Consider the following 18,818-nt stretch of genomic DNA (forward strand, 5'->3'; position numbering starts at 1 on the left):
TGGGGTCTCAACTCTGCAAAAGAGGCCAGTGCTCTTAACCACTGAACCATCTCTCTAGACCTTCCAAAAGGGAACTTTATTTTTACTCCATGATACTGAAAGATGCTAGCTCACCAATCCCGAAGGCCAAAGTCAATTGTCCTCTAGTCCCTGGACATGCCTCAGTATCCCCACTCAAAAGTTTTATTTCTTATGAATATAAAGAATAAAAGAAAATTTTGGATTTATTGAGTCTTAAGACCTATGATCTTTGATTTTAATGCGAATATTCTATTTGTCTATAAGACAATGTTTTTTTAAAAAAATCTCTTGGCATGAATTTCTTCATTTATAATTTTATAACAGTACAACCACATCTGAGAACTACAGACATGATACAAAACAATGAATTCAAAAGGCTGTAGGCTATAAAAGTATTTGGAGAGTTATTTACCACCATGCAAATACATGGTTAGATTAATATGTACTGGAAAATGTTTTAACTGGTGAGTATTTTCATTCTCATCAGACATAAGAGGATAATTGCCTATGACCACCAGAGTTGGTTCTGTACCACTTACAGGTCAATGCAATGTAAGAGACTGCCATGGGACACCGTCTCTACCACCTCTGCAGTGTATGTCACCGCACTCCTTCCTTACATCAGCAGTGTATGGCTCCTGGACAAACCAAGTTCTGCTCCACATCTTTGCCTGAAATGCTCTCAACCCTCCACTCTTGCTCTTCTCATCACTCTCCTTGTGCTAGGTTAAAATTAAACCATCCTTTAAAAGTAGCCAACTAACTATTAATGTCCCAGGGCTGCAAGAAAACAATGATTGAAACCCAGTTAATCTGAATTCACATTCTGTGCTCTCACATACTAAAATACACACACACACACACACACACACCACAAAGCAAAGGAAATTACAGTGTAGGTTATACAAACTATAAAAATCATTAAAACAAAATAATGTAGCAGACTGGCAAATATCACAAAGTTTGGTTCAGACAAGAGTTGGTAAAGAAACTGTATCTTTCTTTTAACTGAAAATAAAATTTTTTCCTCCCATTATATATCCTGATTATGGTTTCCCTCTACTCCTCCCAGCTCCTCTCTACCTCCCCTTCCAAATGGAACCCACACCCTTTCTATCTCTCATTAGAAAACAAACAAGCTTCTATAGGATAATAATAAAACAAAATTTAAAAAACTAACACGTCAGAATTAAACAAAACAAACAGAAGGGAAAGAGCTCAAGAGAAGATACAGGAAACAGAGACCCACTTATTCGCATACTCTGGAATCCCATAAAAACACTAAACTGGAAGCCATAATATCTACACAAAGGCCCTATCGGATAAAAAGGAGAGAAAATACATATATAAATAAAAAACCAATAAGATTGCACCAAGCGGTGGTGGTGCACACCTTTAATCCCAGCACTCAGGAGGCAGAGACAAGTGGAACTCTGAGTCTGAGGGCATCCTGGTCTACAGAGTGAGTTCCAGGACAGCCAGGGCTACATGGAGAAACCCCACCTTGAAAAAAACAACAATACTAAAGTAAATATATATTTAATTTAAAAATTAAATTAAATTAAAAAGATATGTCCAAAGACACTGTTCAGTTCACTTTCTGTTGGCCATCACTGGACATGCAGTCTACTCTTTAAGAATCATTTTCCTCAGTGAGACTCCCTTTGAGGAAACTAAATTTGTATTTGCCAGTGGCTATTAACTGAAGATAGCTTCTGAGTTATGGGAGGGGGCATGCGTCTACTTCCCCTTTTGATTCAGGACCCCAACTGGTACAGACCCATGCAGGCCCTAGGCTAGTATAAAAACCTATTAATAATAGAAACTTCTTAAAATTAACATATATGAAAGCAATCTAAATGAAATTACCAAATAATGGGGGTGACAGCAACCTAATTGGCCATTTTTCGTCAGTTAATGAAGCTTCCAGTACCAGACTGAATTATATCTAATTGAGTTGTTGGCCAAAAGGCTCCCACGTGAACCCCCAAACAACCCAGGCAATTGCTAAGTCTATAGGTTGCTCTCCACAAGCTGACAGCAAGACCCCAATGTTGAAGATAACACCCACACAACACATTAAACATGGAGAAGTCAGGCTCTTCCTACATAGAGCATTTCCCCTATGTTCTAGCATCTTTGGTACAAAAAGGTACTCTGTACACTACCAAAAGAGAAACAAACTCCAATCCATCCACAAACCTTTTGATCTGTATTGGTGTCCTGCCTATGAGATATACCTGGGCAATGGTGGCACAAACCTTGTGGGAGTAACCAACCCATGTCTAATTTGACTGACGGCCAGTTCCACGAGATGGAACCCATACTCAACACTGATTGGACGGCCAAAAATCTAAAAGTAGATACCCCAGGACCTAGGTAGGATAAAACCAAATACTACTACCTTGCTCAACCATCAGCAAAGGCTTCCTCCTGCAGCAAATGGGAACAAATACAGAGACCACATTGCTGAGACCTTGGAACACTCAGCCCTAAATGGGATGTCTCTATCAAGTCCCTCTTCTCAGGCCTCAGAAAATCCCAAAGAAGAGGAGTCAGAAAGAGTATCAGAGCCAGAGGAAATGGAGGACACCAAGAAAACAGTGCCCTCTAAACTGATATGATTAACCCACACATGAACTATGAACTCACAGAGACTGGGGTGGCATGCACAGGACACTGTATCTTAAAGATATTTGTGTGTGCAAAGACCTATGTACAAGAATGTTCTCTGCAGATCCCTCACAGCACTGAAGACTACAATCTGAACGACCTTCAAATTGAGACTGACAAAAACTACTAAATAATTGGGACGCCATTTCTCTAACAGTTGTTCCTACAATGTCTGTTTTTATCCTAGCTTCTTAGTTGGCCTGTGACTTTTGGGTAAGATGCCACCCACTGTGCCTGAAAAGCAGCAGCTCTGAATAAAATCATCTCCCTACCAAGGGCTCACCATGTTCCCCTGACACTAGTCAGAATGAGAAGAACCCAACCCACAACCTCAGAAGGACATGCAGAGACTCAAAACTGCTTGTAGTCTCTGGTTTGTAAACGTTACTCTGCCCTTTACACACCCCACAGGGTCCAACCAGGACCCCAGGCCTTCACCACACCTGTCTTCCTCAGCACTGAAGGAAAGCTAAAAGACCTCCTGCTTCTTGGTGGCTTCTGTAAGGCTCCCCAGCATTTTATCCTACCCACTTTAACCAGCAAATGCCCCAAGGGTCAGTGGGGGTCGGGGGAGGGATGTGCTAGGGTCCTGGCCTCTCAGGTCTGGCTGCCTGACACACGTTTTATCTCCTCAGGCTCATGAGGACAGCATGTCTGACTCTGCTTCTTACTAGCTGCTTCTTCCCCTCACCAAGAATCCACAATGTCTGAAGTCCTGGCTGCCTTGGCAACCTTACAGTGCGCTCATGTGGATTTTTTTTTTTTTAAATAAGGCTCTTCTAGTTATTCTCAGCAGGAGTTTTTGTCTGCTGCAATCTGTTCCAGTGTAGCTAGAAGAATTTAAAGTCTACATACTTCATAAGCACTGTGAGAAAAACATGATTTCATGATAAAAGCACAAATGAGACCAAATTATTTTTTCAATTTATGAGATGAAGTACAGCATAAGGCAAACGTAGATACACAAATAAATCTGAAGGAAGAAGAAAGGACGAACAGGGGTTGACATAATAAAAAAGAAGACCAGGTTCCCTGGAAGAGGTGTGTTATGGCAGGTATCAAGAAAACATACTGGCAAAGACAAGAAGGCTAATCGTACACTGTGAGATAGGGTGGGATACGGGATGCAGAGGACAGCAATGGAGAGCAATGCTGAGTGGAGATGATGGGGATGGAAGCAAGTGCTGAGGAGGCCAAAAGGCACGGCCAGAGCCTGAGAATTAGTTCTAGACATAAAACAATGCATTTCTGCATCTAAGGGGGCTGGGTAACGTGTCACGAAACTCCTCTCAGAGTGACGATATGGATGGAAGGACGTGAAGTTGAAGCTATTATTACTGAGTGAATGCAGTAACAGAGACAGAGGCCCTACCAGTTTATAAGACTGAACACATCTAATTACCATTACTCTCAATTTCACTGTTTATATTTTTAAACCATCCCCTGGTAAAGCATTAATCACAAATCAAAACTTCCACAGCTCACATACCAAGAACTTATATGATGTTTTTAACCTCAGATACAATAATTTAATTTCTAGGAATGTATCTAAGAAAAGCTGGAACAGAAACACTTTTATGCAAACTATTTTCAGGGCCCACAAGATGGCATAGCAAAGATGCTTGCCATCAAACATGATGGCCTGAGTTTGAGCCCCCAAGGCCCACATGATAGAAGGAAAGAGCTGACTCCTCAAGATGCCTTCTTTCAACACATGCACACACACACAGACACACTCACACACACATATACACACACTGGCACACACACACATGCATGCATGTAAGTAAATAATTTAAAAGTTAAAAGAAGATTTTCAGTATAAAATGAAAAACAACTTCCACAGGTCTTCAGAGTGGGAAAGCTGGTCCTGACCCTCCCCTGCTGCAGTCCTCAGGAAAGCAGGCCCTGCACCTCGCCTGGGCAGCACAGTAAAGCTGGCCACAATGAGATTTTTTTTCTCTGTTGGGGAGGAGTTTGCAAGGGTGGAGGGTAGGTACAAAGGGGGTTGAAGATGAGTGGGATTGGGGAGCATGATGTGAAATCCATAAAGAACCAATAAAAAGTTTTTAAGTATATATAACCTCTATGCTAAACAAGGAGAGAATGGTTTGACTAATTATGTATAGCCAGACAATGTACTATTATATAAAGGGCTATCCTGGGTAGTTTTTGACAACTTGATACAAGCTGACGTCATTTACTGGAAGGGAACCTCATTGAGAAAATGTTACTATAAGGTCCAGCTGTAAAACATTTTCTTATTTAGACTTAGTTCCTGCCCTGTTTGTGTTCCTGTTCTGACATCCTTTGATGCTGAACAACAATATGAAAATGTAATAATGTTTCATCATAGCAACAGTAATGCAAACTAAGAAAAGGGCACTTAAAAATTTTATTTATTGAGTACGTATAAGAGGTCAATGGACTGGACAGTAACTAGAACACCCTCTAATGTAAGATATTATTTTAATAAGATGAAAAGCCATTGTTAGAGTATGCTAGATAGTTGACATGCAGAGGGAAAAAGGTGACAATAGAATTCACAAAAGGAAAAAAAAATATCAAAATGCTAACATAGGAGTGTGTGTGTGTTTGTGTGTGTGTACAATGGAAACAGTCACAAGAGATTAGGAGGTTAAAGAGGAAATGAGCAGTGAAAAGGGGAAGTGATATGGAAGAGAAAACACAAAAAGAAAAGGTATGGGATCTTCCACAAAGAGTTTTAATATGGTTTATTAGCTAAGACAATCAATAAAAGGTCCTAAAGAGGGATCTCAACAACTGCAGAAATAACAGCTATACAGAGTATGCAACTACCAACTGAATCTTATAACCAAGTGCCGCACTTAGGAGTGACAGCGGAAGAGCACAGGAATGGGAAGGGCAGGCACCACTGTCAGAAGGCAGAGAAGCTGGTCTAACCTACTGGCCATCGTTTGCCAACTCCCGAGTCAAAGAGGGACAGTAGAGGTCAACAGACTTGCAAAAGCAGGCGTAAAAATAGTCAAGCAGTAAGACTTCCACACTGAATCTAAAAATGGCCCCAAATAAACCATTTTCTTGTTAGGCAACCTGCAATGATCATCACTGAAAGGTAAGATTAAAGAGGTCACAGAATCAAAAGTAGGCACAGGGCTCAGCAGCAGCCAAGATGAAGGACTTGGGGCTCAGAGCTCTTATCCAGGGCTAACAAACAACATACCCACAGCATCACATTCACCACCACCACGGAACAACAGACTTTGATTTCTGCTATGTGAGGCAAAAACATCATTTACAATTGTGGTGGTTTGAATGAAAATGGCCCATAGAGAGTGGCACTATTAGGAGGTCTGGCCTTGTTGGAGGAAGTGTGTCACTGGGGGTGGGCTTTGAGATATCAAATGCTCAAGCCAGGTATCAAGGCTCAGTGTTTCTCTCTCTTCCTGCTGACTGCTGATCTGGACGTAGAACTCTCAGCTGAATCTCCAGCACCATGTCTGCCTGCCACCATGCTCCCCACCATGACAATAATGAACTAAACCTCTGAATGTAAGCCAGCCCCAATTAAATGTTTTCCTTTATAAGAGCAATAGGTCATTGACTAAGACAACAGTCATCAACAAAATGATTAAGTTAGAAAGAGTTGAGGCTCAATTGTATCCCTTCCTAGATTATACCTCCAGTATTCATCCTTGCTGGCTTGATTCTTTAACCATAAAAGGGTTCTATCTGAACAGCTATCTCATCTAATCTTCCAGTATTACTTGAGACAGCTTGTGTGCATATTCAAACAGCCTCACTGTCTCTCAAACTCTTTGCCTTTCCATCTATCCACAACATTGCTTCTCTAGTTCTGAATAAAGAGATGTGGCCCTATCATCCTCCTGCTGAGTAACTTGTGTTAGCTTTCAGCGCCTTCCAAGATCTATTCAACACGACCACAAACCTACCACTACAGGTATATCTTCAACACTTCCTGAAATAGTACCTGTCCCCAGCTCTCACCACATCACTATTCCTAATACGTCATACCTCAACTACACGTGATTTCACACAGCTTCTTCTTCCTAAAATAGACTTTTTGTTCTTTGTTGTATGATGCTCCCCTACCCATACCTTTCCAAAGCTTTTCTTCTAACCCAGAGAGAAGTACATTACCTCCCTGACAAAGCATTCTATAAATGCACTAGCATGTACCATACATGCTACAAAAGCTTGGATCTGCCTCACTGTCTAGGGCTATAACAGACCACAGTGATGTATCCAAGGCATGTATCCAAGTGTGGTAGTCTGAATGCAATCTGGCCCTTTAGACCCACAGGAAGCGGCACTATTAGGAGGTGTGGTCTGGTTAGAGTAGGTGGAGCCTTGCTGGAGGAAGTGTGTCACTAGGGAGTTGGGCTTTGAGGTCTTGTATGCTCAAGCTTCACTCAGCGTGGCACACACAGTCTCTTTCTGCTGCCTTTGAATTAAGATGTAGAACTCTCAGCTCCTTTTCAGCACTATGTCTGCCAGGCTTCCTGCCATGTTGATAATGGACTAAACCTCTGAAACTGTAAGCCAGCCCCAGTTAAATGTTTTCATTTATTAGAGTCGAAATGGTCATGGTGTCTCTTCACAGCAACAGAAACCCTAACTAAGATACCAAGTATCTATCAGTGGACTGGGGGAGGGGCCTAGGGGGAGAAGAGGTAGGGAGGGAGGGTGGGATTGGGAGGAGACAAGGGAGGGGGCCACAGCTGGGATACAAATTGAATAAATGATAATAATAACAAAAGAAAAAAGGTACCAAGTGTTATTCAGTGGTTTAAAAATGTTTGTTGAACTATCTAATAAAAATATAAACTTTCACATTGAGTTTTCTCTACTCAAAGTCTCTGGCACCATCAATCTCTCCCTGTAAAAGGAAGGCATCTGCTAAAGACTGTCTTAAAAAGAAAAGATTCTTGAGCTCTTACCCCACAGCTACTGACTTCTCTGCTCCCCTACAACAAACTCACAAAGACTAAACTCATTTCAGTTTTCAGTTCTCATTTCAGCCGATTCTACTGGGGTCTTTTGTTGTGGTGGTTATTTTCATCCAACTACTGTACCAAATGCTTTTAAAAGTGCCCAAACAGGCCTCTAGGTTCCCCAAGGATGGCTAAACTGCAAAACAGCTCAAAGGATGAGCATAACCATGTGCAAAAGAGGTCTACACTTCCTTAGTCTGAGAACTAAGGATCTCAAAACTCCAAATACCTAATGCACTGCACTGAAAACACAAAGCTGGGACGGAGCAGCTCCCTGTGTCCTTACAGCAGTGCCACCCAGTCCCACTGGAAAGAACGGAATGGACAACCCGCAAACACAGTCCTTTAGGTTCACATCTCTCGCCACCCCTAAAGCTTCTTAGAATTTATTCTTCCAAAGCAGAATGAAACAGGCGTACTAAGTGCAAAAAGATCACTGTGCCCTCAGCATCCCTCCTTTTTTTCACATTTTTGCTTTCAAGTCTACCCTTTCAGGGAACCTAGTCCAATGCCTTACACATGGTAGAAATCCCCCATTAAACACAGTATAAAGCCTTAGCATATAGGCAAAGTAAATTCCATAAATGCTAATTCTACCTCCAAAAACTTTCCTGTCTGTAATGAACAAAGCCTAAATCTGACAAGTCCTTCATATCTTATATTAACAAGCCTACTTATTTCTGTCAGAACATCTGCATTATGAGAGAATCACAGGAACAAGAAGCGCAGTTACTGAATTTCACACACTACAGGAGAAATGTAATTAAAATCATGATGTGGAATTCGAAACATTTAAGTGACTGCACATAACCTGAATGCGCACACGCTCTAGCTTCCTTTCTGTTGCTGTGATGAAACATCCTGACCAAATCAACTTAGGGAGGGAAGCCATCATTTGACTTATCCTTCCAAAGTCTATCACTGAGGGAAGTCTGGGTAGGAAGTTGGAGCAGAAATCATGGAGGAACTCTGCTTGCTGGCTTGCTCTCTGGCTTACTCCCAGACTCATGCTTGGCTCTTTCTTATATAGCTCACCTAGGGATGGTGCCATCCACAGTGAACTGGGCCCTCCTGCATCAATTAATTACCAAACAACCCCTCACAAAAATGTCAAAGACCAATCTGATCTAGGCAATTCCTCAATGTTTTCCTCTCAGATAATTCTAGTCTGCATCAGCTTGACAGTTAGTGCTAACGAGAACAATAAAACAGTCTGGCAAAAATATATCCTCAGAAACAACAGTTGTCTCTGAAATGCAAAAACAATAGCATATAATGTTATCACGTTTTCACTATGCTTTTTTAGTGTCCAGTTCTCCTGTACTGAATGCAAATGACTACTAAGTTTCTCCATATCTAGGTTTTGCTCTTCGTAAGCCCATTCTTCATGCCTGCTGTCCTAGCACATTCCCCAACATTCTTCATAGACACTTGTGATTTACTCGTCTTTGAATCCCTAATAACCGTGTGCTTGGCACAACAATTAATGAATACACTAACAAGCAATGAATGAAAGCTAATGTTGGGCATTTGCTTACTCTGAGCATCTAACATGTGCCATCTCATCCAGTTCATTCCACTTGGCAGTGTAACCATTATTCAAGTTTAGAAATGAAGAAATTCAGGTGCAGCGTTTTAAACAGCTTGCCCAAAGCCTCACAGATACTACAGGCTTTGAGCTAGAATTCATTCAGATCCACTACTTTTCAATACTATCTTTCTTCCAGAATACTTTTCAATATGCAAAGTTACACTTCAGTAGTGAGTAGATGATATTACTAATCACATACGCATTTGTAATTCTTCTGATCTCAGCAAAAGTAAGATAGGTATGATACTGCGGAGTCCACTAATATGAAAAAGAAAACTGTGGCCTGAGGGTACATTTGCAGAATACACTTCTCTCTCCTTTCACAGGTAGCTTTCACTGCTCAATTAGCATCTTAATCATTCTAAACACTATAATCAAGTTACTAATGCAGTTAAACAGACATAAGAAGTCTTATGACTGAATCTCAGTCTATGAGTCCATCAGGTTAAAGGAGAGAAATTCTGGTTGGGCTCTAATAGAGACAGTTATCCACTCATCCAGCAGATGCTTGAGAACCTACTGTGTGCCTGGTAATGCAGCACCACAAACACCATGCTACCTCCCCAGACCCGTGCCTGATCTCAGCACTTTACGTCAAATCTAGTTACCAAGAGCTTCATAGAAAACCTAAACCTAAGCATTTTCCCTGGCAAATGTGAAGAAATGCCTACCTAACCTTAAAGCAGCCTGGTACAGCTTGCAATGTTTGCTTTTTATGGACCAGAAAACTGAAACCCAAAGGAACTAAGACAGGAAATAGACATGTATGTGCATTATTCACAGAAGAATTAAAAGATGTTACTCCTGAGGGGGAAAATATAGCCATTCATATGTTTAGATTTCAATACCACATAGTCAGTACAACAGCTTAACAATTTGGGGATTATCTTCTATATCTAGAGCTAAAATGAACAAAAAGTGGGCTAAGGAGTTAGCTTAGTTAGTGAGGCGCTTGCCATGGGGTTCTGTGTTTGACCCCAGAACTCATGTTAAAAGGTGGCCTGCATTTGTAATACCAGCAATGAGGGAGATGAAGACAGCAGATCCCTGGAGTTTTCTGGCCAGCTAGCCTAGCTTAATCAATCAGTTCTAAGACAAGAGAGCCTAGTTGGATAGATTCCAAATGGGGGCTGTGTATTTCTAATTCTTGCTGGACTTCAGGAATTGTAGGAGATTCTGGGTCTTTCTTAACTCTGAATTCATCTCAAGTCATCACATTTTCAGATTTACACTCCCTCAATCTATCTGCCTTTCTCCTGGATTAACATGCTTGGAGCTTCCTGATCAATCTCTTCAGTTCACTTTCCTAGTTTTCTTCATTCTAACTTGAATCTGAGGAGTTTCCTCACATACTCACCTACTTTATACCACTGTTTGCCTTACTGAGCTTTCAACCTCACTATGTCTTCATTACAGTTATATTTTCTTTTTACAAACTATTTCTTGTCTTATTCATTCATTGAGGTGTTCAAGTCTGGATATCTTTATATAAAAGATATTCAGTTATGGACTGTCCTTAGTCCAGAACCATGCTCATTTATTGGGATGTCAGTTCTAGAATAAATTTAGTCCTGAACTATTCTCACTTCCTGGGGTATCAATTTTGACATAGCTTTAGCCCTGAAGCATGCTCATTTATTGGGGTGTCAATTCTGGAATAGCTGTAGTCCTGAACCATGTTAATTCACTGGGGTGTCAATTCTGGAATAGCTAATTTAGTCCTAAGTCATGTTCATTTTATCTTTTGAAATAACACTTATACTTCAAGGAGCTCCAGTCCTGATCTCTGCTGACGGACTCTCCTTTGTGTGGAACCCTGATGGCTCATACTATCATTTTCCACTCTGAGTTTACCTATAGCAGAGCTTCCTCCTTCTGGAAGAGCCCTGGGCCGTCTGGGGTAGGAAAGTGTTCCTGACAGTCTTGCTTTAGCTTCTCCATGTTACCTGCACAGTTCACTCATTTGGAGACATTTCTTAATATTAATTTCTCACCATAGGCTGTCTGAACCAAATCAGATCTTGAATGTGAGCAAGCTATGTATCCTGTGCTTTGGCCTCTCAGGAAAACTTTTTTCTTTTTTTAATTTCCTCTCTGCAAAAAGCCTAGGCAAATCAAAACAATATTTTCTGGTTCTCTCTTTGTGACAGAGGGCAGTTTTTCTTTGTTTGTTTGTTTGCCAATCCTTTCACAAAGAACACGGCCTATGAAAAACCCCAAAGCTGTGCAGAAGTCTTAGCTTCTCGCACATGCTAAACTCCACCCCCAGGAAAACAGAACCTCCTCACTCACTCAGGCTTCATCGATCTCTTGAGCCTGCTGTGGGGTAACACAGTGTGGGCTCCGGGACTTCACAGTTTTGAGCGCTCCATGCACATTGCCCACTGTCTCCCAGCGAGCTCAGGAGTGCAGGTGAAGTCACTGCTCCACAGTTGCCGGTCTGTGTGGTATGTTCATCTTTCAAGACAACTGGGGTTTCCAACACACGTGCCACCTCACCCCATTACCCCACCAGAATCTCTAAAGTGCAAAGTGAGGGCCTTTGAGGGATTCTTCAGTGCATCCTCACTCGTTGGCAGCCCATCCAAAGTCCACCATCACTCAGCAAGGCCGTTTCCTGTCTTTCCACCCTCTCCTGGACACTGTCCTAACTCCTTGGTCAGGCTGGGCTTCGCAAGACCAATAAGAACAAATACATAAGTGTCATCAAAAAGTAATAGGGAGCCAAATACTCATTAACTTAATCTAATAAAATGTGACTAAAATGGATATCATATTCTCAAGTAAAGTCACAGATAAATGAACTCAAGGTGGGCAACTCTTCCAAATTTACTGGAAGTCAGGGAGCGGAAGTTAGAGAGGAAACAAATGCCACCTGAATTCCTGCTGCTCAACCTGAACACGTCAGTGCTAATCCATTGCAGTGGGATTAGATGGTGAGGTAATCGCAACATGAGTTTGGAAAACACATAAGCAGGTGTGAGGCGACTGTTCCTGCATTAGTGCAACACAAAACAGCAGGCTCATGTGTGTCATTAAAGAGAAAGGGATGAATCACCTTATATATTCTGAAACAAATCCTTATAGACCAGAGAAATCCCTGTCCTTTTATACAACCCCATAGTTTCATTATTCACTAGTCCTAAAAGCGATATGGGCTACATACACATAGCAGATGCTGTCTGGCAATCGAGTAATAGACCAGAACTATTTGCTTTTCACAGAAAACAAATGTTTAAAATGTGTGTTAATCGTAAGTGAACAGGAAGTGTTGAATGGGGATGTTTGTGCAGGGAGACTGCAGGATAAAAAGAAAGGATACTATATACTTTCCTATTTACTAATTTTTTGAAATTCAATTTTAAGACAAAACAAGCCTGCCAACTTACAACAGTTATCAGCTTTTACCTAGCTCATTACTTTAATCAGCACCTATAATAGAAAGAAAATGAATTGTCCTAAAAAAACTAAAAAGTTCTAGTCTCAAGATCAAATAAAACATAATTTAGAAGCATTTCTGGCTTTAAATCAAAATTCTTTCATTAAAGATTTAAATAAAACTATTATGTACAGTTCTAAATCCATGCATACTTGGTTAGGAAATATTTTTGAAATTGACACATTAGAATGCCTTTATATTCAGAATGTAAGTTCCACGAGAAAGAGATTATAATACTTGTTCACTGGTGTGGGAAATGCTAAGCAAATTGTGGGTGTTCATTATAAACTCTGCGCTGCTCAAGGCAATCCAACTACTCAGTATGTCCACACAGAGAAGGACCTGCACACCCTCCACGAATGTGAAGCTCAGCTTAGAGTCATATTTGATACGATTGCTGCTCCGGCCTTCACACAGAGGGTTGCAGAGATCAACAAAAACAACTAATAAACTAGGCGTGGTGGTACACACTTGTAATCCCAGCATGCAGAAGGCTAAAGGAGAAGGGTTGCTGTAAGTTTAAGACCAGTCTGAGATAAACTTCCAGCCACAAAAATGTCAAAAACACAACCAAAATTTTCAACAAATACAAACTACACTTTTTTTCATAGGCAATCCAATTCTCAGACAGACACTGTCTTTTGAAATCTTTTTAAAAATAAGTAAGTTGTGCACAGTGGTGCATGCTTCAACCCACTGCTTGGGGGACTAAGGCTAGAAGGCCTGTTTACTGCCTGCCAGGGCTCCACAGCAAGGCCCAGTCTCAAAGTACAAAAGCACAGTAAACAGTTGCCTAGCATGTGAGGAGGATGAAGTGGGAGGATCCCCTGACCACAGCAGTTCAAAGGCAGACTATGCCACGGGCACAACCTAGACTCAATGAATGAAGGAATGAATGAATGAGAACAAAGAATCTCCTCACACAACAATGCACCTGATAGAATTTCCTTTCCAGTCTCACAAAGCAGGTCAACCCTTCCTTCATTAGCTGGCCTAACTGTACTATAAGAATCCATTAGGAGATACACTTCCTAGGGTTCCTACAAATGACCTGCTGCTGTACTGACTACTCAGGAAACCACAACACACATATTTCAGCCTCCTCCATTAAAAGCCATCATGAGCCAGTCTGATAGCTTACACCTGCAAGCTCAGAGACTGAAGCAGGAGAACAGTCACAAGTTTCAGGCCTCCCTGGTCTACAGTTTCCTTCAGGCTGGCTGGACTATGACATGAGATCTTATCAAAAAACAAAACAAAATTAACAGGAACCTTTCACTATCACCTACTATGTGTTTTGTCTTTTTACACTGTCACTCTTTTAGCTTTTGTTTATCTTCTACCTCACTACAACTTATAACTAGTAGTTTTGCCTCTACTTCGTTTTTCTTTCTGGAACAATGAGGACCCAGAATGAAACGGTCTTTAACCCCTCTTTTTCTTTACCAACTCTTTGAAAATCTGTTGAAGCTGTGAGTGACCTCTTCATGAAAATGTATACACTTACAAACCAACTTTTAAAAAAATTATTTATGGGTAGAGAGATGGCTCAGTACTTAAGAGCACTAGCTACTCTTCCAGAGGACCAAATTCAGTTCCCAGCACCTACCTGTCAGTTCCCAAATCCAGAAAATCTGACACCCCCCTCTGTCCACCTTGGGCAGCAGGTACATACACACGGTACAAGCAGGCAAAACACTTACACATAATTTTTTTAAGTCTGAAAAATTATAATAGCAAAAGACAAGATTCCACTTAAATGTTCACCAATAGATGGCTAAATAATGTTCTATCATTTAATAAAATTCCATACAATTATAAAAATGCTAACGACATTTTCTGTTCTAGTATGATGTATTGTTAAACAAAAAGAATAAGGACTCCTGTGCTAAGATGATGATTCAGTGGTTAGGAGTGCTTGATCTGCAATGAGGACCTAAGTTCAAATCCCTGTATAAACAGCTAGGCACAGTTACAGGTGTCTGTCACCTTAGCATTGGGGGGGCAGCCTGAAGGATTCCCAGAACTTGCTGACCAGTCAACCCAGCAAAATGAAGAGCTTCCATTTCTGCCAGAGACTTCATCTCAAAACAGTACGGCATAAAGTAGTGGTTCTCAACCTACAGGTCATGACCTCTTGGGGGTGTTGAACAATGCTATTACAGGGGTCACCTAAGACCAGGAGAAAACGCATACTTACATTACAATTCATAACAGTAGCAACACTACAGTTATGAAGTAGCAACAAAAATAATTGTATGGCTGGGGTCAGCACAACATGAGGAACTGTATTAAAGGGCCCCAGCATTAGGAAGGTTGAGGACCTCTGGCACAGAGGAAGGTATCTGACATCTTCCTCTATCCTCTGTATGTCCATGTAATACATGCACACACAAACACACACACACAACATACAGAACATTGTGTATAACATAAAACCTTTGTATAAAAATGACAAAAATACATGTTGTAATTTTGATAAGGATTTCATGCAGAGCACAGACTGTGAAAGGGTAGACCCTGGTGACACTAGGAATGGCGAGAAGCACCTTCCACCAAATCCCTCCTTCTATTTGCCTCTGACTCATGAGTGATAAGTTTTTTGGGTTTTGTTTCGTTATTTTGAGACACAGTCTCATGTAGCCCACGGTGGCCTGGAACTTACTATGTTTTCAAGGAAGATCTTGAATTTATTCTCTAGTCTCTACCTCGCAAATGGTGGGATTACAGGCTTGTCCATCACGCTCAGTAAAATGTATTACACTTTTTTTTATTTATTTATTTTGGGAGATGTGTGCACATGCTACTAGACACGTGTAGAGGTCAAAGAACAACTTTCCACAGTCAGTCTGTCCCTTCACCGTGTGAGTCCTGGAACTGAACTCAAATTGTCAGGTTTGGCACTGCTGGTGCCTTCTCACTGGCCCTCCCACTAAAATATTAAAAAAAAAAAAAAAATGTGGATAACTTCAGTAAATACCCACTGCAGCTTCTTAGTTTCTGAGCCCTATTCAGCAATTCCTCTTTTTTTGAGTTTTGTCTTTTAAACAGCTTCTCGTGTAACCAAGAATAACCTTGAGCTTCTGACCCTCCTGCGTCCACCTCCCAAATACCAAGATCCCAAGTTTGTCACCACGACTAGTTTAGCAGTATGTTTCTAGTCTTCTAAAATGATTTAGCTGAACAGACACATGATCACATATACTCAACGATCCAAAAAAGAAATTCAGGAAAAAATACTTTTCATTATGACCCACATGTAACTAGAAGATACTAAATAACTCAATAATTCCTGTGGACTTTCATTTTCGGTAAATGTCCTTAATCACTAATAGCCTATCCTTTTTGAAAACAAACTAAGAGGAAAACGTTTACACAAATCAGTAAGTAATACTCTCTTTCTCAGTTCAAATTTCAAAGCAGATATTTCACAAATGCTCAAAGAGATCTAGAGCTAAAAACTGCTATCCCGCTTGGCCACACAGTCAAAGCAGAGGTAGAAAGACCGGAGAAATCACCTTATATTTATAATCTCAGAAATTAAAGCAAACCGAATTGAGCAAGAATCATATAAAACTGAACTTTCATCATCAATCAAGTTATTTCATCTCTTTGGGCATCATCTATTAAAAAAGAAATTAAGGTACAAACTCACAAGAACATTGTGACTTTTTTTTTTTAAAGAATAACAAGAAACGCAAAAAGCAAAATACAGACCATCTCAGCCCCTAGACAGAAAAGCAAGGTGTCTTTGGCAGGTGTCTCTGCCTGAACCAAAAAGATGCATTCTGGACCCTGTAGTTTCTAGTAACCACACTCATAAACACAAGGCAATGCCTTCCTTCTCCTGCTGAAAACAACGTAAGGCAGAATTCCTAACGTAAAAGGACTAGCAAATGGCATTTCCTGATTTACGTTTCTTGAAAATCTCAGCTGTACTTATGTTGCCTGGGCATGCCCCAAAGAAGCCTAGGTCTTGGTTTGTGTTACAAACGGAATTTTCTATCTCAGACTTCAGCACCAACAAGTGATGGGCTGCCGGTGGTGAGAAAGGAGAAGGAGTTCAGGACAAGAGTCCTGTACCAGACCTTCAAACTGCCAGAAAGACAGAAAGCAACCCCAGCCAATCTTCGTCTCCAGAGTTTAAATCCCACCCAGCTTTTTCATGGAGCACTCCTGACGTTTACGATTAGTATTATCACAAACACAGATGGCATTTATCTCATCCTCGCTGTGAGCTCTGCGCCAGGCATGTATTTTCCAAGACTGCATGAGAACCACACAACAGGATCTCATCCTCCAACCCACTCTGCTCTCAAGTCTGCAAAGCTCCCTTCAAATACTCGGATTCAACCTGTCCCCCTGAGCCTGGGATACCCCACCCCGTCGCTCACCCCCACCCCCGGAGCCCAGGACGACACATCCTGCCCAGAACATGACCCCAAGGCCCCTGCCCAACACTAAAACAAGCGCGCCTAGGCTCCTCCAGGGCCCCTCCTCCTCCGCGCACCAACTTCAACATGCCCCTAACTTGTTCCAAGAACTGTTTCCTTCCAAACTTCTGACTTGGGCGAGGCGCGGGGTCCCCTCGCTGCCCCTCCAAATCCAACACGCCCGCGGGTCGCTCCAAAGTTCAACATTCACCCAACACCCAACTGCGCCAGGGCAGAAGCCGGTTCGCGACCCTAGAACTCCCCACCTCCCCACCCCGCTCACCAGGCCAGACCCGGGTGGCTGGGCCTGGCTGGACCCCACGGGGCGAGGGGAGGCTCCACCTGGCTCGGCGCGCGGCTCCGGCTCCGGCCTGGGCCCCGCGGTGGCCGCGCCCCCATCCCGGCGCGGGCGGCAGCGCTCCGGCTGCCCGCGACCGGCGCGGTCGCCCAGCGGCTCCGCGGCGGCCTGGCCGTCGTCGCGGGCCCGACGGCGGGGCCAGCCCGAGCCGCGGGGGCGGCAGCGACGGCAGCCCGGGCCCGCCGCGCGCGAGGCGCAGCCTCGGCACCGCGAGTGGCCGCACGGCGGGGCCGCCACTTCCCCCAGGGTCTCCGGGCGCCCGGCGCAGCCCGACTCCTCCGACCGCGGCGGCGGGCGCAGCACTAGCAACGCGGGGCCGGAGGCCGGGCTCGGAACTCCGGTCTTCGCGGCCGCCGTCTCGTCACAGCGGCCGCGGCGGCCCCGCCGACTCAGAGCCGCCGTGGCCGCCGCGGAGGAAGCCCGAGTGCTCGGACCTGCCGCCGCCATCTTGTTTCCCGTTTGAAGGGAGAGTCGGTTGCGAGGGGAGAAGAGTAGAGGGCGGGGCAGCGAGCCGCGGACAAGCTCATCGGCATATTCATGAGGGGGCGGGGACCCGGGGGCTTGGGGCTGGTCCTCCCAGCCTCGCTGGAGGAGACGGCGCATTAATATTTAATGTTATTCTTCACAGATCCGCTCCTCAGCCCTGGATCCAGAGAGGCCGGGAGCTGAAAGAATTTATTTGGAAATTTTGAGAGTCGAGCTGTTTAAAGTAATTACGTTTGTGGGAGCTAGCCAGAAACCTGCCTAAGTGCTTCACTTGCTAAGGGCTTGTGCTTTCTCCTCGGGACCACGACAGCTTGTGTGATTAAAATGAGGCCTACCATGACCAAAAGTCTTGAGTGACGGTTGAAATAACAACCCGGCTAGCCCTCATCTCAACCCCTCTCCACGTCCCTTCATGAAATCACCCCTCTTGACCGGGGCAAAAAGCATACTTTATTTCGCACTTATGCACACACCCTATCTCCTCTGGCTCCTTCTCTTCTCACTCCCCGGTCGCCTCACACTTCCTTCCTTATGAAACCCCACACTAACATCCACAGCTCAGAGTGACTGAATCCTTCGTTATGGAAACATCCTTGGGTGTCTGCGTCCCTGCGTACAAACCTAATGCCACCCTCCTTTCAAAACAGCCTTTCTTAGCCGGATGCGGTGATGGACACCTGTAATCCCAGCACGTGGGGAGGCAGAGGCAGGCAGATCTCTGTGAGTGTGACGCCAGCCCGGTCTACGAAGTGAGACAGGACAGCCCGTCTCAAAAAAACCAATCAACCAACAAGCCAACAAAAATCAAACACACACACAC

General features: G+C 43.1%; 1 protein-coding gene across 1 annotated transcript in view; it reads right to left on the reverse strand.

Moving 5' to 3' along the window:
* Window positions 1–17,964, reverse strand: part of Rnf169 (ring finger protein 169) — a 57,738-nt gene extending 39,774 nt beyond the window's left edge. The window contains exon 1 of the mRNA XM_021658988.2: window positions 17,497–17,964. Coding sequence (XP_021514663.2) covers window positions 17,497–17,959 — 463 coding nt within the window. The 5' untranslated portion in view covers window positions 17,960–17,964. The remainder of the gene's footprint in view (window positions 1–17,496) is intronic.
* Window positions 17,965–18,818: the final 854 nt, after the last annotated feature.

Source organism: Meriones unguiculatus, chromosome 14 (genome assembly GCF_030254825.1).
Source record: "Meriones unguiculatus strain TT.TT164.6M chromosome 14, Bangor_MerUng_6.1, whole genome shotgun sequence".
NCBI classification, from domain to species: domain Eukaryota; kingdom Metazoa; phylum Chordata; class Mammalia; order Rodentia; family Muridae; genus Meriones; species Meriones unguiculatus.